The 26,747-nt window shown below is 39.4% G+C and overlaps 1 protein-coding gene across 1 annotated transcript in view; it reads left to right on the top strand.

Annotated features, from left to right (window-relative positions):
• FUT10 (fucosyltransferase 10 (alpha (1,3) fucosyltransferase)) overlaps window positions 1-16,040 on the top strand; it is a 57,014-nt gene extending 40,974 nt beyond the window's left edge. The window contains exons 3-4 of the mRNA XM_004682228.2: window positions 5,133-5,968; window positions 14,998-16,040. Of these exons, the coding sequence (XP_004682285.1) occupies window positions 5,133-5,968; window positions 14,998-15,222 (1,061 nt within the window). The 3' untranslated portion in view covers window positions 15,223-16,040. The remainder of the gene's footprint in view (window positions 1-5,132; window positions 5,969-14,997) is intronic.
• Window positions 16,041-26,747: the final 10,707 nt, after the last annotated feature.

Here is a 26,747-nt window from a genome sequence, read left to right as displayed (position 1 = left end):
AGTGCTGTGCTTTAACCTGCTGCGCCACCAGGGAGGGCCCAAATAAATAAATCTTTAAAAAGATGATGTTAATCTTTAATATGTTATCCACATTGGGTGTGAGCTGTTGGCTTTGCACACTTTTATTTAAAATTATAAGCAGGTAGAAGAATAAAACATTTAACAGCTTGTTAGATTGATTTAAAGTATTTAAATATTTAGGCCTGTGGTAGGTGGAATCCCTATTTGTACTCTGGCCTCAGGCCCTGTACTGTTAAGAAGGGACCTGCAAAGTCATTGACTGACCTACAGCACAGTAAGGGATCTTGGGACATTTCCATAAGGGGAGAATGGATAGATTCAATATGTGTAACTGAGAGAGGGTTATAAGACATGGGACCCATTAAAGGGTGGGTTAGGGGACTCATGAAATATGAGGGGTGAGGAGGGTAGATATAGGTTAAGAAGATACCATGAAGTGTTTTGCGTCAGATGACCTGCCAGAACTGATCTGAATGGGCTAGAAACATGCTGTCCACAGGAGTGTGTATGTAGTTCATTTCTTTGGTTAGAACTTAGCCTTTGCCCTTTCTGGTGGTGGGAAGGGTTAAAGCACAGCACTGCAAGCGAGCTGCAGCTTCTTCAGCACAGAGTTTGATTCCCGGCCTGGAGGTGATCCACATGGTTGTATGCATAAATAAATAAATCTTAAAAAAATCAAAAAGAACTTAGTCTGAGACAGTGGAGCCTCTACCCAGTCACTAGCACTGTTCTTTTCACAAGCTACCACCAGAACTTTAGAGAAATGACCTGATGGAGTTGTGTGGGTAAGTGGAGAAAATTCAGGTGATAAGACTTTAAAAATAATAATGCACTATGTAAGTGGTTAGATGAGGCAGCCTCTTGCCTGATTTTCTTTCGAAAATTTTACCACTTTCTATTAGGGTGTTTATTTGTGGGCTCATATTTTATGGGGCACTAGAGTTTCTTTTTTTTAAAGAAATTAAAGCAATCACAGCAGATAAACTCGTGGCATTTGCAGCAACATGGATGGAGTTGGAAGGGATTATGCTAAGCAAAATAAATCAGAAGGATAAAGAAAAATATCAGATCTTTTTACTTACAGGTGGACTGTAGAGAAACCCAACAAAGGTGAGGAAAAAAGACAAAACTTGCAAACCGACCACAGATCTGAGGCTGGCAGGGGCATACGAGGGTCAAAACAGAGGAGGGAAGGATACAAGGGGCTGTGACGATGGATCATGGGTGCTGTGGTGGTGGGAGTCGCAGGGACTACACCTGACAGGAGAAATCAAGCATGGTACATAAAGCCACAATGATGTAAGAAAATGAATTAATTGACAAAAAAAAAAAAACAACAACAACAACTAGAGATTGCTTTTGTAAGACATTTTAGGGACTATCCTTCTCTTTTATAAATTAAGGCATATTGTCTTGCTGAGCACACTGGGTTAAAGCCGGGTGATGTTAAGGTGCCTGTATTGGGAGTGCACAGGGTGAGTCAGTCAACACACTTGGTGTTGCAGCAGGACAGTGATCTCCCTGGTCCTTAATCATTAGTCAGTTAGAAAATTCTGGTCCTCCCAGAGGTGATTTGTTTTTTCATCCTGGAGGCTTTTAGCTCCAGATAAGTGACCCAAACTTTGTCAGTAGAGTAGGGGTGATGAAACATGTTATCTTCTCTTTTCACCAGCTTATGTGGGAATAAAGGAAGAGTTCATGGCCCCATAGAGGGAAAGGCACACATCAACACATACCTCAAAATACTGTCACTCGTCTGCTTATCTGTTATTTCAAATTGTCTCCATAGCCAGCAATCTGGCATCGTTTGCCAGCATGAACTTTATCCCATTTGTATTCCAAGTTACAGTTCCCTTTACAATGCACTTTAGAGCTTAAGATCTATTTGTCAGCTGTTATTTAAAGGAACAAATTTGTCAGTATTCAGTAAACACAAAAAAATTCAATATAATGAAAGCCAAAGTTGCTAAATGAAAGAGCCAGTGAAGATAACTATAAATTTGTGGCAAAATGATGGAGCTGGAAGGGATTATGCTGAGCCAGGTTAAGTCAGAAGGGGAACGATAAATACTGGATGGTTCCGCTTATATGTGGAATAAAGAGAATCCAATAAAAGACCAGACGAAGACAAACCTTGAAAGCTGCAGATCCCAGGTATCCAGGAGGGAGGTGAAGGGGCAGGGAGATGGGGAGGTACAAACGGGGGTAGGGGAAGGCACACTGGACTATGACTAAGGCTACCAGAAGGGGGATGTGGTGAGAGAGAGGAGAGGGAAGGGCGTCTAGTGGAGGGTTACTGGGGCTTTAGTGTGGGTGTGGTAAAATAACATACAATTGTAGAGGCAGAAATCTATACCCTTAAGACAGATACTGTGATGTAAATTCGCATTATGTCAATAATACAGTTTTAAACAGAAACATAAATATAAACAATATAAGTTTAAAAGAATAAATCTAGTGAGCCAGTTACACACAAGACACTTTTGTATGGCTTTATCAGAGGTGAATTGATGTGCATTCCTTTGAAGACCACCTTCAACTTGTGTTATAGTGGGATTGATTGCCCAGGAGTTGGGGAGAGTGAAATGACTCATTTCCTGAGCCACAGCCAATGCCTTTCAGTACCTGCTTACTGAGCCCTCTCATACGCTAGCCTGTGATAGCCCCAGTGAAGTACTTTAGGTCTGTTATCATTTTTATTTTGGTATTCTGAAGCTCTAGGAATGCATTGTGCAAAACATATATTTTGAAATCTTTTACAGAAATTTTAGTATTGGAAGAATCCAAGAGAAAACCCATTTTAATATGGTCCTGTATGCAGACACATATTATGTCTTCATGGTGCATATGTACCCTAGGGAATGAAGTGGGAAATGCTTTCTGAGGTGGCAGTGAATGGGAAATGTTTCTGGAACATTAGGTCTCTTATCTTTCTCTATTAAAGGAGCACCCTCTACTATGAAAGGACAAAGTAAACAGAATTCATGTGGATGTGGGAGAGCATCATGCTATCATTTTTGAAAAGCTGTATGGCTTTTTAGTACATTTAAATAAAGTCTTAGATTTTGCAAGCTTTTTTGCTACTACAGATTGCAGTTTAGAGGGACTCCATGCTCTTTTCCCCATTCTTCTAACTAGACCAAAGTTATGTAAGAAAAGCCGTTATCGCCTCATCTCCTAGTTATATGAATGAAAGGTTCGTTAGACCTGGTATCTGTTTCAAATCCCCACTTTATTCCTAACACAACCTGAGTGTCTCTAGAAGTGGCCATGAAAAGGTTTAGAAACAATCATTTGAGTTCTTCTGTGCTTTACTGGGTCCACAGAGATGAAAGTCAAAGCCTCTCCATTCTTTGAAGCGCGAAATGCAGGGCTTGTGACTTCTTGCTTCTTTGCTCTACATTTTGGCTTTTTGCACCCCAGATGAGCCAGAGGAAGAATCACCCAGGTCCCACATAGCAGTTAGCAGCAGGTAGCCATTGGTGTTTGGTCAGTGACTCAATGGCCCTGGGCCTGATCTCAACGGTTAACACTTGACCTACTTTGATTTTCCCATCCCCCCTCCAGTCTCCAGTCTTCAGCTTGATTCCTGCTCCTGACTCCTAGGTGGACTCTAGTTCTTCCTCTCCCCGCAGAGGACGTTGGTTCTCTTTGTCTTTAGTGGAAACTGTGTCTAATTGAGGTTTATGGGTTTCAGTTCCCATCACTGGTCATGTTACCAAACTAGAACCTTTTTGGATAGCAACCACTTCAATTTGATAAAATGCCTTTTTTTAAAAAAATCACATTCTCTTCTCTTCATGCCCCTCATACTCTCCTGCTGACCATCCAATTCAATATGGCATTAAATTTCTGGTGTGTGGATGAGTGTTCTTTGTGATACTCAAAGTCAAATATAGTAAATATCAAGTAAACAAGTATACACCCATTTTTAGATGCTAGTCTTTCATTCCTGATCATCGAGACTAGAACTCTGTTATCAAGACAGAAGTACTTTCTCTGCTCAGTATACATCCTACAACATAATCTTATTTGATCTTCAGTTATTTAAAGGCCTCTTTCTTGATTAGTTAATTTCTCATTGGTGTACTGTTGGCACTGCAGAGTATATATTTGTTTGAGAGAGGTGCACTAGTGTTAAATAATTAATTTGTATGATTCTAATGGAGAATACGTTTTATTCTGTTAAAAGCGTTTATTTGGTGCTTTCTTCCCCAGTGGAAGATGGACTTTTTTTTAGTGCCATTTTATATTAAAAAAAATTTTTTTTGGATCAAAAAATCACCTGTCAGGGACATTTTAGAACTTCTGTATTCCATATTATTACATTGTCTTAATTCTTTTTTATCAGTCATAGAAATACCTTCCTGATTGTATCTCCTCCACACAGTCAGGAAACAATTGCTTTACCACATCCATCACTCCTGTCTGCACATTATCTTGTTTCAAAGGCTTCCCAATTAATCCTGTGGAAGCTAGAATCACTCATAATTATAATCCTGTTATATCTTCTTTATTTCATGATGGACTTGTTAATTCATGTCCATCCTACAGTGGTCTGTAACTTAGTGCCATTATCAGCTCTTTGTCTTTAAAAGCCCCTTGTCTACATTTTGACAAAGATTGATTAACTGCACTTTGTTGAAATCGATCATTTTGAATTAAAAAACAATTCTATGCTATATATTGTCCTGGCTACTTTTGCATGATTTCAATTTTTTTTTTCACTTAATCAATCTGTCAGAATAGTAACTTCCCCCTTTGACTTCCTTTCTCTTGCTCTTGTCTTTTTAAAGAACTGTCATTCTCTTTATTTCCTCTGTCTTCTCTTAGGCAACACCTTCAGAAAGAAAAGCCACTTGTGATGGAACCTGGCTACATATTACTGCCATTTCCTTTCTGTCAAACAAGAAAGAGGTTCTTTCACTTGGTGATCTATCTCCGAGCACTTTTGGGGTGAACGCTTCATGATTGATTTTCAGTCACCTTGCAAACACTGTAATGTTTCCTCCTGGTAGCTTCAAACTCCTCAATCTAATATTTCTAGGTGGATTCAACCTTCAGCAGCAGGATTCTTTTGTACATAGTAATATTTTCTTTTCTTCTCCTAGGTACTGACTTCAACATCGACAGCTTACCTCTCCCTCGGAAAGCCTATCATGACTGGGCCCTTTTTCATGAAGAGTCTCCAAAAAACAATTACAAGCTCTTTCACAAGCCTGTCATCACCTTGTTCAACTACACGGCCACGTTCAGCCGGCATTCCCATTTGCCGTTAACCACCCAATACTTGGAGGGCATAGAAGTCTTAAAGTCACTCCGATACTTGGTCCCTTTGCAGTCCAAAAACAATCTCAGAAAAAGACTTGCCCCACTCGTGTATGTACAGTCAGACTGTGACCCGCCATCAGATAGGGACAGCTATGTTCGAGAGCTGATGATGTACATTGAGGTTGATTCTTATGGGGAGTGTTTACAAAACAAAAATCTCCCTCAGTCATTGAAAAATCCAGCATCAATGGATTCTGATGGCTTTTATAGGATCATTGCACAGTATAAATTTATCTTGGCTTTTGAGAATGCGGTGTGTGATGACTACATCACTGAGAAGTTCTGGAGACCTCTGAAACTGGGAGTGGTCCCTGTCTATTATGGATCCCCCAGTATCACGGACTGGCTTCCAAGTAATAGAAGTGCTATTCTCGTATCAGAATTTTCTCACCCTAGAGAACTGGCAAGTTACATCAAACAACTGGATTATGATGATAGATTGTACGAGGCCTACATAGCATGGAAACTGAAGGGTGACATCTCTAACCAGCGACTTCTCACAGCTCTCAGAGAACGGAAATGGGGGGTACAAGACATCAGCCAGGACAATTACATCGATGCATTTGAGTGTATGGTGTGCAGGAAGGTGTGGGATAATATTAGGCTTCAGGAAAAGGTAAGCATATCAGAATTTGGTGAAAGGCTGCTAGAATAATCACAAGGTGGTCTGTCATTCTGTGTCTCTCTGTTGCACCTCCCTCTTGACTGGCCTTTATTTCTGTCAGAGGGGCAGGCTCTTGAGGAAGGTAAACTAGTTCATTACTGTCTTTTGAGGACTATCATGAAGTTTGCTCAGATTTTCCTGTATTGTTTCTTCTGAAGGACACAATAATACAGTGCCTGGTAAGACATGGATGCTGGTGAAAGGGGGAGGAGTTTAAAATATAAAATAATCGAAGCTCCGAATCTCCTCCACACATCAAGCCTTGAGCCTCTATCAGTGCCTAAGCCATGCTCTACAGGCTGCTTTCCATTTTCACATATTTAGTCAACTCTGTGTCTGTCTCTAGCTATGATGTTTGCTCTTGCTCTTTCTTGTTACTATACAGAGACTATGCAAAAGACAATAGGGATATTCTTTAACAGGGCATCAATTATTATGGAGTTCTTAGTAATGTCTTCAATTGCCTAGATGCTTGTTATGATTTCTTGATTACTTAATTTATTTATAATAAGAGTGGTTTCACTTTAAATATAACTGAATTTTTAAAACAGAAATTTGTTGGAAGAAAAACCTATGAGTTTCAACTACAAATGAAAATTTTTTAAATGATATGATCCATGCACACCACTTTCTGTTGTTCATCAGTCCCATGTCTGATTCCTGTGTGTGCGTATATTTTACCTAAATTCTCCAGGTGCAAACAATTTCTGTTCAATATTTTAGTGTTATTTTTGGCAACATATTTATTTTAGGTCAGACACAAGCCTAAACAGTGTGTGGAATTATTTTTATGTGTAGTATGAGTTGTCAAAAAAGTCATGATGAATTTTTGTTTGAAAAACATGGAAAAATGTGTCATGACTTTTCCAACTACCTAATGTATGTATTAGAAAGATTGTATATATGCGATATGCATATATTTAGATACACTTAAACTATTTGAAACATTATTTTCCTAATTTTAATAATTGTGAACATTTAAATTCCTTTATCTGGGTTTAGATAATAGATTGTTACCCATAAAGTCATTTATTTTAAGTCGGATGTCTTGGTCAGCAACAAGAACACAAAATATTACATCATTCTTCTCAGAGTGCATCTCCATTTCCACTGACTTCCTCTGTGACCTAATTTACAGGGCCACATTATAGCAACAGCCAGAAAACACACACTATTGCAAATTACACATCAAATGGCAGAGACCACATTAATTGCCTGTGCTCTATCATGTTTATATATTTGTTCTCAAAATATGTCAAGAGGATAAGGGGTGAGAGTGATCATTTTTCTGGGTTATCTTTCACAATCCTTCCCAGGTATCAAGATTATATTTGCAGAAAATTAAGAAACATTATGCAAATCCAGTTGCTCCTGTACTTTAGAGAAGCTCTGTTGGAATTATTATTGGGTCTGGAAGAGCAAGTATAGCAACACTGATAACTAGCTTTTTTTTTTTTTAAACAGAACTTTTTTATTTATTTATTTATTTATTTATGCATACAGAACTAGGGTACAAGCCAGAGGTGCAGGGGCAGTGAGAGGATTCACCTAAGAAAAGCAGGGAGCAGAACAGGCTGATCGACGACATACACTGCTAGGGGAACAGCAGCTGGGACAGGAGAGGTCTGCCTCGCCATGTGATCTCCTCGGAGGTGTGGTATCGAATTTGCACTGATGCTGCTGTTTCTCGCTTACTGTGCCGTGGCCTAACCCATTGTGCCACCAGGGAGAGCTGATAAATAGTCCTCTGATTAAAAGAGTAAACATATGTTTCTATACTTTAAACAGAGATAGCGAATGGTGGTAGTTCAGAGTACCTTAATATAATCATATGTCCTTCTATATCAGGCTTTCTTAGTGTGTTCTTATTCCTTCCAGAGTGGTGGTCATTGAAGATGATTAGAAGCCTTTGTTTGCATTTCAATGAACTTGTTACAGTTTCCAGATGCTAATGTGCTCATTGTTAAAAAGCAGAACAAAACATGCCTGCAAAGTAAATTACAAGGAAGGGAAGACTCATTGTTGTCATGTGGGCTTCCCTATTATGACCACCTCCTTCCTCAAGTCAGCATGAAGCGAGGCCCTGCAAAACCAGTGCTATAGTCTTACCTGTGTAACCATGTATACCTGATGTACTGCTCTGATATTTTCCATAGTGTGTTGATTAGAGGCAAGCGACAAGAGGCACGAGGCAAGTGACTACTCTCAAGGGAGAAGGATTAAACAGGGCATAGATGCCAGGAAGCAGGGATCATGGCAGTCATCTAAGTCTGTCTTATGTTATGAATGAATCTGAGTATCCTTAGCTTCCAAGAGAAAGAGAGAGAGGAATTCTGAGAAAACTTCATCCCAGAGGTCCAAGAATACAAAGTATAACTAAGCACTAAGCCTGAGACTGCCAGGACCACAAATAACCAACCCCGCTCTTACTGTGAACTTACCACTAAGTAACAAGCAAGAGCGCTTTACTTCTGGAGGAGGAGCAAGAATGTGGTACCCTACCTGTGGCATAGCAATGTAGGAAGGTGGCAGAGAAATGCTAAAGAAGAAAACCAAAGGGCCCCCAGATTCATCTGTAAGCATAGGAAATAACAGTGCTTAGTCACTAGAAAACTATCATTACTAGAATAATTTGAAACCTATGGAGCACTAAAGGTAACAGCAGCAACACAAATTTAGTTCAGTTCCTAAAGAGACCAACTCAGTCCCAAATATACTGATAGAAAAAGAGGTTTGCATATTCTGAGCATCTTATTTACCTCAGTCTCTGTTCTTCTATATATGATGTCCAGCAATCAATTAAAATTCATGAGACTTATAAAAGAAAAAAAACAAAAAACAAAAAACACTGTCAGGAGATAGAGCAATCAATTGAAGCAGGCGCAGAGATGACTCAACTGTTTCTTTAAGCTTGTTTCAGTGGATCTACAAATCCAACTTGTGTGTTTTGTTTTTTTCCCCCTGTGGTTCTTGAATAGGTATGTGGAATAATTATATTTAACAACTGGGAAAAACCTCACATGGGTTCTCTGTGGAATGAGACATTATGGTAAGGAAAGTCAAGTCAGATCAGACCGATTAGGGGATAGTTGCAGACAACATATCTCCCATATCCATTTAATTCACCTTCTGACTCCTGAAAAAGCAAGAGAAATCATGGCAGATAGTATAGGATTACCATGAGTTTAACCTGGCAGTACACCCAGTTGTAGCTTGCTTGCTGAGTGTGGTATCTGTCTAGGATGAGATCGACACTGCTGTACTCAACATCCTATGCTAATATCCACCAACAAACACTGAGTGAAGGCTAACAAAAAGCAGATGTGTTGTATGATTTTTCCTTGATGGCAGCTAGTTTCTTTCCTTTGTCACCCAACTTTGTCTTATGGGGCCATGAACAGAGAAAATACGGTAACAACAGAGGCTATGTTTGTACCCAAAAGCTTGCATTCTAAGTCATGAAGGTGACTTTATTTCTACCTTGTTGAAAGCCTAACCTACCAATAGCAGTGATTAATGCCGGGCCTTTCAATATGATACTTTTCCTTGTGGAAATCCTCTAGCCATATAGTGACAGGCTAAATATACCTAAACTCTTTAATCCTAGATTAAATTTAAATTTAAATTTCCTTACTGAAATTTTCTCTAGATACACACTTGACTTCCTTGTCCCCCATATCTTTGCAGCAATGTTATCTAGGAATTACAGAGTGCCTTCTTTACCAACATGATACCTGCACATCACTGACTCAGGCCTACGGACTGTATGGTGAAGAAGGTACCAGAATGGACATATGACATGCATGATGATGAGGGACAATACAATAATGTAATAGTGGACATAGGAGGAGCTTTACTCTAGTTTACTCACTGGTTTTACTATGTAGCCATATTTAGAAGCTGGCCTAAAATAATTGTGGAAGAGCCTCCTCCTATATTGAGGATAAACTCAGAGACAATATGCTATCTGTGGTCCATAGATGGGTCTGTGTTCCAAAAAGTTGGACTAGACAGTTATGAGAACCAAAGAGATGTAGCGCTGACTAATCCCATTATCATGATCAATGACCCATTTGTTTTATTTCATGCTTCTCATCTCTTTTTTAGGTTCTTGACTCATGGTTAGTGGGGGAAAGGGAATCATTTCATTGATGAAGGGGTTAATTCCTTCACATGTGAAGGTGTACATGGCATCTCCCAGTGGGGTCACAAAGGAGAAATTCATAAATCTCAGACATTCACTAAACTTAAATTTATAGAATTACAATTGTTGCTAGTCACTTTGGGTTCTTCATGTCAGTGGACCAATGCAAAATGAAAACATAATTGTATTTGTAGTGGCAATGGACTAATTGGGGAGTTAACATTGCTGCTACACAATGAGGGGATTAAGGTATGCCAGACTAGACATTTCTGGTATTTCCGTGCATAGTGATGAACATGAGAATATAATTAAAGTATTGGAACAAAACAACTTATATTTTTAAGGGCTGAAGTATGTGGTTAGTTACCAGGCAATCATAAATTTCCTTCTTATTAGGAACTATGTTCTCTTTGGAAGTAAAATATTTATGAATCATACTTTAGAAACAGCTTGTTTTTCTGCTCAGGACCTCAACTGGAAAAGACAATTTGGGATGCTAAAACTTTATAACTTTAAAAAGTGTCAATTCCTTGGTGGCACAGCAGATTAAAGCAAAAAAAAAAAAGTGTCAGTTATTTCATCAGCTACACTTCTTCAGGTCATACTGTGAAATATTTGTGGAAGAACACTAGGATTACAAGAATCCATTTCATATGATTGTTTTTTCTGTGACATCAGAACAGATGGAACTTTACCCCCACACCATTGAATGGACTCCTGAGTGGGCAGGCAAGAAACAGGGTATCATAACTGATTTTTCTTGTATTAAGAGTTATGCACAAGCAAGGCTGGGTAAGCAATAGAAGGTTATGTGGCCATTGATAGAAGGTTATGTGGCGAATTCAAGTATCACAGGAAAGTTATTGTTCATTTGTCTGGAAACATTTCCGGTGGTGATTTCCTTATTTCAAAGGTAGCTTATTTTATCTTTTGTTAGTTTTTTTTTTTTTGTATTGAACTCACATTTCCTTTTCTGTAGTTGATTTTTACCTCCTTGCTTCTGATTCCTAATTCAGCATCACATAGTCTTGCAACTTTAATAAAGAAAAACAATGACTTCCTGAAAGTTTTTAGTGGTAATCATTTTGAAACTTCCTTACTTCATTCTGTTCTGTTCCTGCTCCAAATGGTCTGTATTCATGGACTTGAACTCTGACCAGAGTGTAAAACTCTGGCTCTTGTAACTTCAATTTAGAACTCCCTCTGTCTAGTCCTTTGGACTTTGGTACATAGACTTACCAAATTTAAACCTTAGTGTTTCTCAATGGTTTGCTGTTTGTATTTGTATTTTGATTTTCTGTGCTCAGTGTTGACTTGGTAGTAAATCATTGCTCTAGTTCCAGGTCCTTGGAAGTCAAACTCCATGATCAGTTTTTCCTAAGAGAAGGGAGATTTTGAGTAATGCTATCCCTCACGCTCTGTCAAGCAAGCTAATTCACTCATCCACTTATAGCCTTTTCAGGTGCTTGAAGATACATTATGCATATTCACAGTTACCTTTCCAGACTAGTTATCCCTAGTATCTTCTCAGATGTTTCCTATGGAAGTTTTAAGGAAAAGAGAATGTGTTCATTCAATCATTTGTAGATAACAGAATTGCTGTATTTCCAAATTGATTTTTCTACTCTGTTTTCTAAATTTGGGATAGCTGAAGATTCTGTTCATTACAAATCCAAACACATTACCGTACTATCATCACCTTAAAAAACATTTTTTTTTAGAAAAAGATAAATATATGTACATAGGTTAAAGTATCAAATAGTTATGCAAAGCTACTCAAAAAAAGTCTTCTTTCCTTTCACTTCCTCTCCAGAAGCAACCATATATGAACATGTTTAGATAATTATTTTGATATATACTTAATGTTTTTAAATAACCTGATTGTTATACACTATTTTTTATATTCAGTATTTGTGATTATGACTACATAACTGTTATTCAGAGATGTACTATGTAATACTCGATGATTTGTTTCCCTTGTCTGTATAGTCTTTTGTTTCTTCCTACTTAATGATCTTCTCACTTGATTATTTTTCTATGTATTATCCATAATTCAATCCTTGTTTAGTGTTTAAATCTCCTTTGAAGATGTTCAGATATACTAGGTTTCCATTTATTTCATCTTGCTAGAGAAACCATCTGGGAACTTTCTGACCTATTCCAGCAGGAATAGAACATCTCAGGCTGATGTTCTCCAGCACGCTGGGATTTCCTCTCTTGTCTTTTGCTCTTGAGTTGTCACCTCTGTTTCCTATATGCTTACTCTTCCTTTGTCTTAGTCTACACCCCTGCTTTGGATGATCAGACTCTCAGCTTCCTAATAAAAGGGGTGCATGACAGAATGTCTGAAATGTCTGCATCCTACTCTAACATTTAAGCAATAGTTTAGCTGAGTGTAAATTAAAACATGGATATCAGTTATTTTTTTTCCAGAATTTGGAGGAACTTTGCCATTACCTTAAACAATTTTTTTGTTTGTTTAATTTTGAAATAATTTTAGTTTGACAGAAGAGTTACAAAGATAGTACTGAGTTCCGCTCCTCCACTCACCTGGCTTCCCCTACTAGTCACATATTATAAAACCATGGCACATCTGTCAACACTGAGAAATTAATAGTTGGCACACACTGTGAACTAAGCTACACATGTTGTCCTAACAGCTTTTTCATTAACAGCTGTCCAGCAGCTTTCACTGTGTTTAATCTGTTCTGGGATCATATCCAGGTTACCAGATTATATTTTGCTGTCATGTCTCCTTAGTTTTCGTATATCTGTGACAGGTGTTCAGTCTTTCCTTAATTTTAATAACTTTGACACTTTGGAAGAGTGCTAGCTGGTATTTTGTAGAATGTCATTTCGTAGGCTTACCTGCTGTTTTCCATGTTAAGATTTGAGCAATGGGTTTTGGGAAATCATGTCACAGAGGTGAAAGGGCCCTTCTCATCATGTTGCCTGGAGCACACATGATGTCAGCAATGGCATGTTACTGGTAATGTTAACTTTGATCACGTGGTAATGTGGTGTTTTCTAGGTTTTTCCACTAGGAAGTTAATAATTTTCCCTTTCCATCAAGTGATTCACTAAATTCACCTCACATGAAAAGGAAGGAATTAAGCTTCATCTTCTTTAGAAATGATAGTGGATATAAGTTAAAGCTACCACTTTACAACAGATATCTTTTTTCTCCTTAAAATTTTACTCAGTTGGGCCCTCCCTGGTGGCACAGCGCGTTAAAGCACAGCACTAAGAAGCTAAAGACATCCATGAATTCGATCCCCTCCTTCTCCCCAGAGGTGACCACATGGCACAGCAGACCTCTCCTGACCTGCCTGCTGCTCCCCTCGACAGTGTACTTCATAAGTCAGGCTGTTCTGCTCCCTACTCTGTCTCTGGTGAATCTCCTCACCACCCCTGCACCTCTGGCCTGTGCCCCAGTTCTGTACGCATAAATAAATATTTAAAAATTTTTTTACTCATTTATGTTAACACTCATCAATGAAGCTCACATTTGCCTTTGAATTTCTACTGTATTGTCAGGAAACACGATGTCATTGTAACTCCTAATCCTCAGAATTGAATTTTTCTGCACAGGGAGGTTGAAGAATCTCTACCTTCGTCCTAATGTTCTGAACTTTCATAAAAATGCACTCTGTCAAGAGACTATTTATAATAATTTACTATGCTGAGATCTTGTTGACCCTTTTATCTGAAACATATCTCCTCAATTTGGGAAATCAACTATTTCCTTGGATATTCTTTACTTCCTGCTCTCTTTTCTGAAATACTTGTATCTCACTTATCTGATATGAGTCCTTCAATGTTAAGGAACCAATACAGAAGGTGCATATTCAAATGTTTCTCCATTTCTTTCTCTTTTTCTTCCTTTCTATGACATATACCACAGATTCTCTTCCATCCCCTCTATTGATTCTTTAATTTCTGCTGTTATAGATCTAATTTCTAATGTTTCAATTTTTGTGTTCTTTCTGTATACATTTTTCTGGCATCTGATTATTTCTCATGTTTTATTTTTTACATCTGTAAAGGTGTTAGGTAGTTTCATTTGAAATTTTCTCAAATATTGCTCAGTGTTTCTGTCATCTTGGTAACCAGCTCGTGTTAGTCATCTGATGGTATGCTCAGAAGATGAGTGGGGACACCAGCTCCGAGCTTCATTGTGGGGTGATCTGGCTAGGTGATTTCCTAATGACTTACGTCCTCCTTGACATATCACATTCCCAGAGAAAGACCCTTTGTATTCCTTCCTGGATAATAAGGCCTGGCTCTCGGCATAGGAGGTATACGAAGGCCTCAGTATCTACCATTTACAGGCTCACTCCATCCTTCTGTTTTCAGTGCCACACCAGTCCTCAGCTTCACCTCTTTCTCTAAGTCAAAGGTCTAGAGTGTTTTATTTCTCCACAGAATAAATCAGGTAAGTTTAGGAAGGAATCTGAGTACTGCTTTCACAGACCCTCTTAATTCTACTTAACCTGTGGCCTTTGTCCTAACTTCAGGAGTGTCTGGTGTCTCCCGGGTCTTTGTGGAACCTGAGTCCATCCCCACCTCTGTAAAATGGGTTAGTGGTTACCTATTTAATGTATTTGCCGTAAGAATTAAGTGATTTATGTGATTTCGCAAAGTATCTCATGCTCAGAGTAGTCTCAAGGAATATAGAGTAGTTTCTTCTTTCACTATTCTCCATTAAAACTATTGCAATGGTATGAAGTTAAGATACTTGGTGTGTGCTGGGTTCTGTTGTTGCCTGGCAGGGACATGGGATTTCTGCTTCCATATCATGGTTTTTTTTCATTAGTTTCCCCTTTTTTCAACGCAGGGCTTACCACCCAAAAGATGGAAGGCAGAGGCTACCCACCTGAGTTGCCCGGAGCCTACTGTGTTTGCTTTCTCACCTTCGGCTCCACGTTGGAGCTCTTTGCGAGAGATGTGGATACCAAGCTTCCAGCAATCCAAGAAAGAAGCCCAGGCACTAAGATGGCTGGTTGATAGGAATCAAAACTTTTCAGCTCAAGACTTTTGGACCCTCGTATTCAAGGACTGATTTTAAAAAAGTATTAGAATGATAACATTTAGCATCTTCTTAAGGTTTATTTTCTAGGTTGCCTTAATATCTGAATATAATAGCTATTCTCTTGACTATCCTTTAGGGTAAGAATGTATTGCTACAGTACTCATAATGAGCCCTATCACATGTCATTATATATATGAATTACCCTTAGGGGTTACCTCTATTTTTTATACTAAAAAAATAAGTAAATATTTCCAGTGGACATTGGTTACCTGCAGTTTACACATGGTCCCACGTACCTACTGCCTTTTGTGGAAATTCACCAAATGCAGGTTGAATGTTTAACTGCTTTGAGGGAGACAGACGATTAGTAGCAGATTCTTGATACTCAAATCACTATCTGCAGTTTTGGTATTTGGCAAACCCATCACAAACATGAAATGCATTAGAACTTGGCAATAAAAGATTCCATCTGTTGGTTCCCAGGGATATAAGTGAGTAATAAAAGCTGTGAGAGGGATCCACTACATACTCTCCCAGTCAAAAGAACATATGCGTTTCCAACTTTGACTCCACATTCAGACATCTCTCTGACCTTTCCTATTTTCGTCTTACCTTATCCTCTACCCTAGTTTGTCCCCAAAAGAGGAATGACTAGTGAAGGGACACTTCCCTCTTGTGTGATTTGATTACTGAGAGTTGCCAGCTGACCCTTACACTGCTGAGCAGAATAATAACAAGAATCATGACTGGGGCTAGACAACCTGAGGTTTGAAGATTATGAGAGTGGAGGTGCTGAAGCTGATTGTTCTGTTATTATTATTTTTTTTAATGCATATAGAACTGGGGTACAGGCCAGAGGTACTGGGGTACAGGCCAGAGGTACAGGAATGGTGAGAAGACTCACCAGAGTCAGACTGAGGAGCAGAACAGATTGATGAAGTACACTGCTGACGGGAGCAGCGGGTGAGACAGGAGAGGTCTGCCAGGCCATGTGGGTCACCTCCAGGGCTAGGATCGAATTTGCACCGAAGCGGCCTTGGCCAGCTTTGCAGTGCTGCGCTTTAACTCCCTGCACCACTAGGGAGGGCCCTGATTGTGCTGTTCTGAGGGTCAGCCCCAGCATTTTTGTGAGCACTCTTTGTCCTGTCACAGAGAAGGCTCAGCTGTCTCGTCTGGAGCATCCACAGAACCTCCACAACATAAGGTGACTGGCTCACATTTTCGGTCTGTGCAAGGTTGGAGAGGCTTCTCGATGACTCCAAAGTCTGTTGTCACCCGATGCATCATGGCTTTGGTGTTCTGCCATGGAACACCATGTGGAAATATGTAAACGCCAGAGAACGGGAAGAGTCCCCGATGCAGTCCTGTTCCTGACATGGCATGAGGGCAAACCCTGGGCAAACCCTCCTGCCACCAGCCCACTGCCCCAGGCCACTGCTTTACATGCCTGCTGTGGTCAGTTTCCTTTGTCAGCAGTTCTCTCTGTCTGACTTTGCCAGAATAAGGGGACTGAACCCTACACATTATTTCAGAAGCAGGAAGGGTCACCTTGGTGGATGGGAGGAAGTGTCTGTGGCTGGGTTCCTTTCAATCCTAGCTCAACTATTAATATGATTTCTTACAAATCTCTTAACCTCCCTCCCTGGGCTGATAGTTGTTGCATCTATAAAAGAGTGATTGGGCTGATCTTTGAAGTTCTTTTCTGTGTTACCTTTTTAGTTGTTTATCAATATTTTAACTTTTATAGATTTTTTAAAGTTAAGACAGTGATCATAAGAGCCACTGTATGTTTTTCAAAGGAATCACCCTCTAGATCAGAGGATGAATCATACTAATTGCGTAGTTTTGAGGATGGAAAGGAATTTACTTATTTTGGCTATTTTATCTGATTATAGGAGAAGAGAAAGAATGTGAAAAGGGCATTGTTTATTAAAGGCTAGATTTTAAATTATCTGTTGTTTTAGACTCTTAAAGGCAAGTCCAAGGTATGATTTATATCTCCGGTGACTTATTATGCTGTCTTCAACTTTTCTTTCTAAATGCCTTAAACAAATAGCCAATGCTAATATACTGCATTCATAGTTTAAACCTCAATGTTTCACTTGGTTTTGTTTTATCTTGGTTCATTACCAAGTCCACACATATAATTCTTTCTAAACTCTTTTATAATATATAGCTCTGAACAAAATCAGTGAAACAAACTGCTGATCATTTAATGTGCATGAAATATCATAGAAGATGGAAGCTGAGAAGCTTTATGAGAGTAAAAATAAGGTGTATTGTAAAGAAAATAAATTAGGGGTTTTTTGGAACTCGTTGAGTACCCATAGGTTTAAAACTTTTTTTTTTCTTAGCATATGAGTTTTCTATAACATGTTTTCCAGTAATAAGATGACTGTGGCATGGAGTGACAGGTGTGTCCCCATGGGAGCAGGATGGGAGCTGTGCTCTCTGAGCAGTGTTAGGCCCCTCAGTACATTTTTCCTGTGTTTATCCCATGGTATAATATCTTTTTCTTTGCCTCACTGTCTGTATTTTTGTGCAATGCCATATTCTGTTTAGTGTAGCAGTGTAGTCAAGCCAATAGGGCAAGGTAATAGAAACCTTTTAGAAATGCTGAAGAAAATGATAACAAAAGGTAGTCAGTAGTTTTCACTTCTTCACCTGAAAATAGAGATAACTTTGACCTTTGATCATGTAGCAAACATAATATTTTAGAACTTAAATGCTCACTTCTAAGTCGTAATAATCTCTCTGACTAATAACAGGTAGCCCCAGAAATATGTGGAGCCCAGCTCATTGAAGTGTGACCTCATTGGTGCTAGTAGAGATTATTAAGAAGGTGGGCAAGTCTGAGGTGGCAGGGAGGTGAAGTGGTCCTAAGTGGTGTTTGTCCTCAGCTCACAGGACTTACAGTCAAGCCTATGGTCAGGGAGGGGTGTGGCTGAAACCCCAAGGTGGGGTGGCTAGTCGTGATTGATAGACCTCTTACTTTCCTAGGGCTGCTTCCTTGAGAACTGTCCTTCCTCCTTTGAATCCCTTGGAACTAGTGACATGAGCAGTTTTATTGTTGTCTCTGATAGAACTGAATATCAATTAATGCCGCCAACAGCATTTTGCAAATTGCAAATTAAAACATTTATTCTCTGTTTCATTTCTCTTGTGTATCATTTGGGGAGGTTACAACCAGCCCACATAGGCTATTCTGAATATTTATAATGTCACTATCACAAACAATCATTAAACAAAAACAGATTGAACAGACAATTAAAAAAATTTAGAGACCATTATGTAGGTAGGGGGTGACATAAATGGTTTGAGGCAGGGGCGTTGTCCCAGAAGTCGTTGGGGTGAGCCTAACAAGTTGCTTCTTATATATACAGCGTGATCAGGACTCTGGAGACTCATCAGTTTTACTTAGGAATGTCCTTGACGAAGCCAGGAAAGTGATTGATTTCATTAATCCTCAAACTTTGAGTACATATCTTTTTAATATTCTGTGTGACAAAATGGGGTGTGTACATCAGCATTTAACTGCTCAGCACAGTGGGAATCTTCAGGAAAAGCACTTGTGTGAGTTTGAGTTGGGAGCTGAATTTGCTGCTTGTGTATGGAATATCATTTTTGAAACAAAAATATCCAGCAGGCTATGGCCTTTCAGTCTTGGATTTTGGCAGCTATCAGCATGAAAGCAAAATGAGCCTGTCACTTTAAAAGAACTGTAGAGGTATTGGTACTGGTAAGACTTCAGCTTTCAAGTGAAAATTAAAATTTTGACAAATTACATTGAACTTGACAAATTCCTATATATTTGAAGACTTTTCTACAGAGTTTGGTGTGATGTTAACCAATGTTACTTTTGACATTGAGTGAAAACAGACATGGTGACTTGTAAGGTTTTTAGTTTATCAGTTGGTTTTTATAATTCTAGGAGAGAGAGAGATAGTGATATATGCCAGAGAGAGAGCAATTAAAAAATACATTTTTTAGTTGAAAATTTCCATCATAAAGAGGGAATTTCTGATAGAAGATTGATAAAATTACTGGTAATTTGAACATTGTGTTGAGATAAAAGGTAATCAGACCTTTTAATGAAGGAAAATGAAGCCTCTGGTTTTTAAATTGGAGACCAAGAAAAAATAATTTTAAAATATGCCAACAAAATTATCATTATTTGGGGCACTCAGAATATCATCTAGCCTGGAGTTAACACGTTCAGTAAACTTTTATTTAACATTTACTATGTCAGGAATTATTCTGGGTCACAGTGATAGAACTGTGTAGGGAACTGACAAAGTGCTTGTCACCATGGGATGTGCAGTCTTATTCAAGTAGGGGAGTTAAGAATGGAAATATTTTAGCAAAATATAAACCACCTCCAGTAAGCTTTAATTTTTGTATGACCCCACCCCACCCCTATGAGATGGAATTTACCTCCTGAATCCCTACCACTTCACTTAAAATGTAAAATCTGATATACTTAGCTAATATTGATAAATATATATTAAACTGGATTTATTGATAAGATGTGTTAAAATTACTTAAAGTTCAAATTTAAAGTGAGCTGTCAAGTCTAGAAGCAAAGCCTTTTGTGCTTTTCATTCTTCATCCCAATGTTCTATACGTGTTTCCCAGCAGCGAAGGCATTTCTTCTGTCAACATTGGGTGATTTCTGGTAAGAATTAGAACACTGACTTGGGGAATGGCAATAATGATGGTGAGCTCACTGGGCAAGCAGCTCTGTTCTGGCTGAACTCCCATCTGTTCACCTTACACACAGGCACTGGGGCAAGTCAATATTTACTTAGCCACAGCACCTGAGAAAGTTTCATCTTACAAGCTGCACTCAGTCATCATGTGTATAGTTCACACACCATTAATAAGAAGACTCATTTCACCACTGAAATAATATTATCTGCTAGCCTGAGAGAACTCAGGTCACCTAGATGAGCATCTTTAAGTAGGAAGTGCAATCACAGATGTCTTCTATTTCCTGCGTTCATGGTCTCAAGTCCCCACTTCAATCTGCGTTACCCTGGAGATGGTGGAAGAGAAACAGTGAAAATGAACCATGTCTGCTGCAACACCCCCTCCCAATTCTTTTGTCTGTTTACTTTGTGGCCACTCCTGGGATGTCATTGTAAAAACATCTTGGTAACCTTTTTTCTGAAAGATGTAGCAATCTGTGCCTTTTAACAAGATGTTTCCTAGAAAGACAGTGGTAATAGGGAGAATGATCTTGTAATTTATCAAACTTCAAGCTGGGCACTTTTGAGCGTGAAAGCTACTAGTTGTGCTGCAGGGCAACCCAATACGAACTAGGTTGCCTGTCTGTGAGTCCTCAACCTTGCACTTAAGAATCAGTTGCACTACAGGCGCACACAAAAAGGTCAACAATGGATTTATTTACAAAGGGAAAGAAAAGGAACAACCCAGGGAAAAATATAGCGAGAGAGAAAGAGAGAGAGAGAGAGAGAGAGAGAGAGAGAGAGAGAGAGAGAGAAGTTAGCTAGTACATCCTACTGCTGACTTGGAACCCCAATAGCAGCCTGAAAACTGCTCAAGAGCCAAGCCACCAGCCACCAGCCACAAAGCCAAGGGCGAGAGGGAGAGAGACCCTCAGATCAATGTGTCTCTATATATCCCAAAATTCTCACAATGGTTGCTTAGCTCTGCCCTTGGGTCCTGCGAGTAGTAGTTTCAATGATTGGAGTAAGGGGTGGAGTCCACAAAACCTATATCTACAGAGTTCATTCAGAAAATCCATTCCCCCTAACAGTGGGGTCAAGACACTAGTCATGAATGGACATGTGCAGTTGCCCTGCTCTAGGGACAATAGAGGTGAACAGAGTGTTTCAGCACCGCTGTGTTCTAACGTAGCCTCAGCATGGGTGCTCACATACGGAAAAGAAAAGACCACTGCTGTTTTTTAAGGGTCTCCTGTGTGCAGGGAACTGACACGTTTAATGACACTTTCTTGTCACAATAGCTGTCTGAGGAAGATTTTGACCACCCTAACCTCCCCCATTCTGACTTTTATAATATAAAACAAAATTCAGTTTGACATTGGTGGAGTGAAATGTTAAATGTTTTTTTTTAAACAGAAGACATTTAAGGTTTGCCAAATGTTTCTTTTTCTAGGAGGTAGAGGTCTTCAAGGTCTCCATTGGGTGGAGTTGATCTATGTTCCACTTCTGGATCAAACCTTTTAAATGTAAGTGTAAGGTCATTGGGTTGCTTTTGTTCTGGAGAAGGGGAGAAATTTTGTTGTGCCTGGAAAGGGAAGGGCCTTCAAATATCTTAGTTATGGGGAAGTAAAGAAAACAGATTTCAGGACAAAGGGGAAATCTGAGTAGAAGAGTGCTAGGGGCTCTCTTGGGGAAAAGATCACAGAGACAGAGACCCTTTCTCCTCAGCTTCTGGGACCATTTTCCCTACACCTCTAATTTAGAAAAGAAATTGGAATTGCAGAAAAGTTGTAGAAATGTTATAATCAACACTGGGATTTTTCAGTTAGATTCAACAATTCATAATACATCACATTTGCTTTTTCAAAAATGCCTTTTCAATTTAGAATGGGTTAAACTGGTCCTAATTCCATTATAAGTGGAGAAAGCTTTTTTCCTCTCTGGGAAGGCCTAGATTTCATGATATCTTACCTAATTCATTTGTAGGGTGATTGCTTGTGTAATACTATATACAAGAGTATTTCCCATTTGCTGTAGTGAAACTTGGCTGGGGTGGGGGTGGGGAGGGGAAGTGTGAGGAAGGGGCATGGGGAGGAGAGGCAAAACTCAAAAAGGACTTCCAAGTAATGATGTAAACAATAAAAACTAAAACAACATTGGACTTGTAAATGATACTGAACTGTGACCATACTTATGGAAAACCAGCTTTAAAATCTGAAGAAAAATAGCATATTATGTTCTTCCCTATGCTCACCTATTATGTCCTTCTTCATATGGATGACAGACCTAAGAAACAGATACCATCAGTCAAGGCTGTGATTCTCTACAATTTTATACTTATTCAAAATTTCCTGTTTTTTTTTTTTATAATACAGAGGATAGCAAAGCTCTCCAAAATTCACATTTTATTCCATTTCTTTGAAAAAGAAATGCTTCCCCCAACACTTCATTATAATAAGAATTATTCACATTTTCAGTTAAGGGCGAGAGACAATGACAAAGCACAAGGGGATGGGAACAATGAAGAAAGTGGAAAACACGCTTTCTGCGGTGAAGTGAGTGTTGCTTGGTGAGGCTGTGCTGTGCAGTGAAGATGATGAGCACAGCCATAATTTCAGAGAAAAAGCCTTTCTATGGGGTTCTTTGGAGAGGCCAGGGTCTCAGTTGCCGTTTCAGGAAATTTCCAGACAGGAAATAAGATGTTGCAAGCTTTGGGCTCTGGGGCAGACTCATGAGAGAGATAAATTTCAACAATCTAAAAACTCCTCAGTGACGTTTTGGCTTCTGAGGACATGTACCGGAGCCAAAGTGAAGCCACCCTTCCTCCTTCTGTTTGCTGCCATCACCCCAGAACAAGTCTTGCCTTCCATTCCCCCAGAACCAGTGTTTCATAAATTCAGCCACATTCCTCACCTCTGAACCGGACCTCCACTCCAGTTGCACAATCCTGTAGTCAACTGGAGGGTCATTCACAAAGGGCATGGAAAGCAAGGAGAAAACAATCCCTAATCTTGTGTGGAATAGAAAGAATCTGTTTTGGCAGGAATAGGAGAGGCGCTGCTATAGAACTCAGAGTTGAAACTGTCTGATCTCAGTGCTGGCAGCCTCTGAGATGACCTTGGAAATGACCTTGTGTCTACTTGATCAGAACCTCTAGACAAAACACACTACTCCAGCCAAACATTTGTACATTTCTGACATTTACCCACTTGACATCACATAGGGACAATCTTTATTGCACAGGCTTCAACTGGACTCTCAGATGAGCTATAGTGACAGGGTCCTTTCTCCTCTTTTACCCTCCTCTTCTAATACTTCCACAAATTATGCGGAAACATTGGACAATGCTGATACATCCAGCTGTGGTATGCTTCACCTATTACCTAGAATACAGTGGTGATAGATTAATTTGGAGACGACTAGAAGCCTAGGGACCTGAAAGTGTACACCAGGATTTACAAATCTCTTAAAAAGTTGTTTTCATATGTGCTTGCTGCTTCCCAATTAAACAGAGAACTTGATCTCAGGCTGTGCACAGCTTCCCTCGTGTTCACATGAGTCACATATTTCTTCAGGGCACAGCCCACTGGGGTAATTGATTAATCTGAGGTAGTCATTAATTGTTTGATGTCTGTCATGCAGGGGGGTAGGATGGTCCCAGGGTAAGTATAATATGAGAATAGCCAGGGGTGAGTGACGGCATCTATGTTCTCTCATATCCCACTGACTCCAGCCATTCAAAGCAAGCATGGCAATTATCTAACTTAAAATGAAAGGAGCGACATGTGGCTTTTCCCAGCGGGGGATTTCATTGTCCACTTGGGTCCCTTTGTTTACTGCATCTTGAAGAAACCATGACAACCATATTTGCCTCTATTTCCTCTCCCCTAGATGTTTCTGGTTCCATCTGTTTGACTGATGAAGTCAACTTTTTGTCTCTTTTCTCCTTGTAAATGGAAGTACACTTATGTTTCTTTCAAAAAATAAAGTAAAAATTGAAATGTGATACTTGGCTGGATAAATTTTTAAATACTTTTCCCACTCTTCCACACATCCTCTTTCTTAATTTTCACGGGCATGTGGACATGTTCATTTACTTGATTTGCCAGAAAGTGTCTGTCTCATCTGCAGAGGTGGAGCATCATAGGTAAAGAAAATAAATAGTCTGCTTGCTAGGTATGTTTTTATGTGATGGAAAAATTCTTCCTCCATTTACATCCTAGTGGTGTGCATGTGGGTCTAAGTCTGCCCTTTCTGCTTACAAAGTCACAGGTAACAGGTAATTGGTTGCCAGGGCACCTCTCTTTTCTTCTTTTTCTTTTTAGAAGTCTTTAGCTAACATGCTTTTTTTTTTTTTTTTTAAAGATTTATTTATCTATGCATACAACTGGGGTATAGGCAAGAGGTTCAGGGGGTGGTGAGAGGACTTACCAGAGTCAGACTGGGAAGAAGAACAGGCAGATTGATGAAGTACACTGCTGAGGGGAACAGTGGGTGAGACAGGAGAGATTGCTGTGCCATGTGGGTCACCTCCTCCAGGGCTGTGGATCAAACTCACACTGAAGCGACTATGGCTAACTTGCAGTGCTGCGTCCTAACCCATTGCATCACCAGGGAGGGCCCCCAATTTTTCTACTCTTAGACTATATCAACTCTATGCCAGTTATCAGGACCTTTCTGTGACTCAGTTTTCTCCTTTTAAAATGGATTGAGACTGCTTAAAGACGATCAAGTCAGCCAGAATATTCTACTAAGCCAAATTCCAATCCAAATCAAGGCCTTTGCTCAATTTTTTGAAAATAGAGATGAGGAAACACCAGAAAAAAAAAAGTTTGAAGCTGTTTGGTTCCTGAGGTTTAAGGAAAGAAGCCAACTCCAAAATGTAAAAGTGCCAGCTGACTAGCAAGTACAGATGTGAAGCTGCAGCAAGTTCTTCAAAAGATCTAGTTAAGCTCATATAAACCACCAGAGTTTTCAAGTCTTACTATTCTGTTTCAGGCTAAACTCTGGCTGATGATTTTTGCTAGTTTACCTCTTCTACACCTAAACACAGTTCTGGCTGAATCCTTTTCTTTCTCTTAGGTGCTGCACTAAACAGATTTTCAACTAGATGAAATAGTGTTCTACTGAAGGAAGAGTCATTTAGGATTTTCATAGCTAGCTTTGACTTCAAAGGACAGACTGACTCTTTATCAGGGGCTAAAGAAGCTGGTGACTTCATGTTGCTCATTTACCATTTGTGAAAACCCCAGAGCTTTAAGAATTATGCTAAATCTACTCTGCTTGTGTTCTATAAATGAAACAACAAAGTCTGGATGACAGCACATCTATCTAATATTTGAAGCCCACTGTTGAGACCAACTACTCTGAAAAAAGATTCCTTTCAAAATATTATTTTACCAGTAAAACGATCGTGACTTGCTGAAGGGTCAGATGATGGTTAGTAATGTTCAGCAATAAATTATTTTTAAATTAAGGCATGTACATTTTTTAAACATCATCCTATTATATACTTACTAGATGACAGCTTAGTATAAACATAAGTTCTATACGCGCTAGGAAGCTAAAACATTTGTGTGGTTCATTTTATTGCAACATTCACTTTCTTGCAGTGGTCTGGAACTGAAGTGTGCCTGTAGATTCTGCCCACATCAGGACTGTTTTCAGTTGCTCCCTAGATTAATATTCCTTTAAAACCATGGATCCCCCTTGAGATAAAGACTCTTTCTAATCTAACCTCATGACTCACCAGTTTGTCCATTTGTCCCCCAGCAGCAAACCCCTGTGGTGAGTGTTTAAACGAGTTCCATGTGAAGTCTACCTTAAGATTCTTCAGAGCTGTAAGTTACTCTCTTTACATTTCTTTCATCCATTTTGTATAGTTCTCCATGGTTACAGATTACAGTCCAGTGTGAAAAGGAGGGAGTAATACAACCCATTTCCCAAATTGGTCTCAATAGCCCAAGCTGATGTGTGTACACTCACGGAAGGGTCCGCATGCTTACAGGGAGTAGGAATCAGACACTTAGCAGGCTTCACTCAACTTGGAGTCAAGTTCTCCTTTAAAAATTTCAAGGAGGGGCCCTCCCTGGTGTTGCAACAGGTTAAAGCTCAGCACTATGAAGCTATCTGCAGCCACTGCAGCATGAGTTCAAGCCCCGGCCAAGGAGGTGACCCACATGGCGTGGCAGACCTCTCTCTCCTGAAGCGCCCACTGCTCCCTTCAGCAGTGTGCTTCAGTCAGTCTGCCTGTTCTGTTCCCCACTCTGTCTCTGGTGAATCCTCTCACCCCCTGCATCTCTGGCCAGTTCTTGTATGCACAAATAAATAAATATTTCAAGAAAAGTGTTTCAATGAGGAGTTGGACCTTGTTCTACCTCAATTCATTCATATCTCTTTCATGTATTCTGAAACTTAGCATATTCACTCATCTGCTCCTCACTCAAGGTCCTGCTGCTTGCCTGTTTATATCCTTGGGTTCTTCAAAGCTGCCTGCTGGTTAACACCCCAAGTGGAGGGAAATAAACCTCTCAATGTTCTGCATGATGTAGAATCTGCAATCATGTAGGTATGTTCTATGGATTGTCTTGCTATGATAGCAGCTCTCTTCTTTTACTAGGCTGGTGTGCACTGGACACAAGGAGGGCCAAGCAACATGGGGAAAACTGATCCAACAATATCCACCAAATAACTTATGTTGTAACTGTTATGATCTTTTTACATGTTTGGCTTCTGCGAACTGAGTTTCTTGAAGGTTAATGGTATTTCTTTCTGTATATTTACCTAGTGTTGAACATAATCCCTGACAAAATCATTCAATGAATTAAACTCATATGAGTTTGAAGCTTTTTTAAAGATTTATTTATT

Source organism: Condylura cristata, unplaced genomic scaffold (assembly GCF_000260355.1).
Source record: "Condylura cristata isolate star-nosed mole 26May11 unplaced genomic scaffold, ConCri1.0 scaffold00014, whole genome shotgun sequence".
In the NCBI taxonomy this organism is placed as follows: Eukaryota; Metazoa; Chordata; class Mammalia; order Eulipotyphla; family Talpidae; genus Condylura; species Condylura cristata.
The sequence above is the reverse complement of the archived record's forward strand: the minus strand, read 5'-3'. Positions and strand labels throughout refer to the sequence as shown.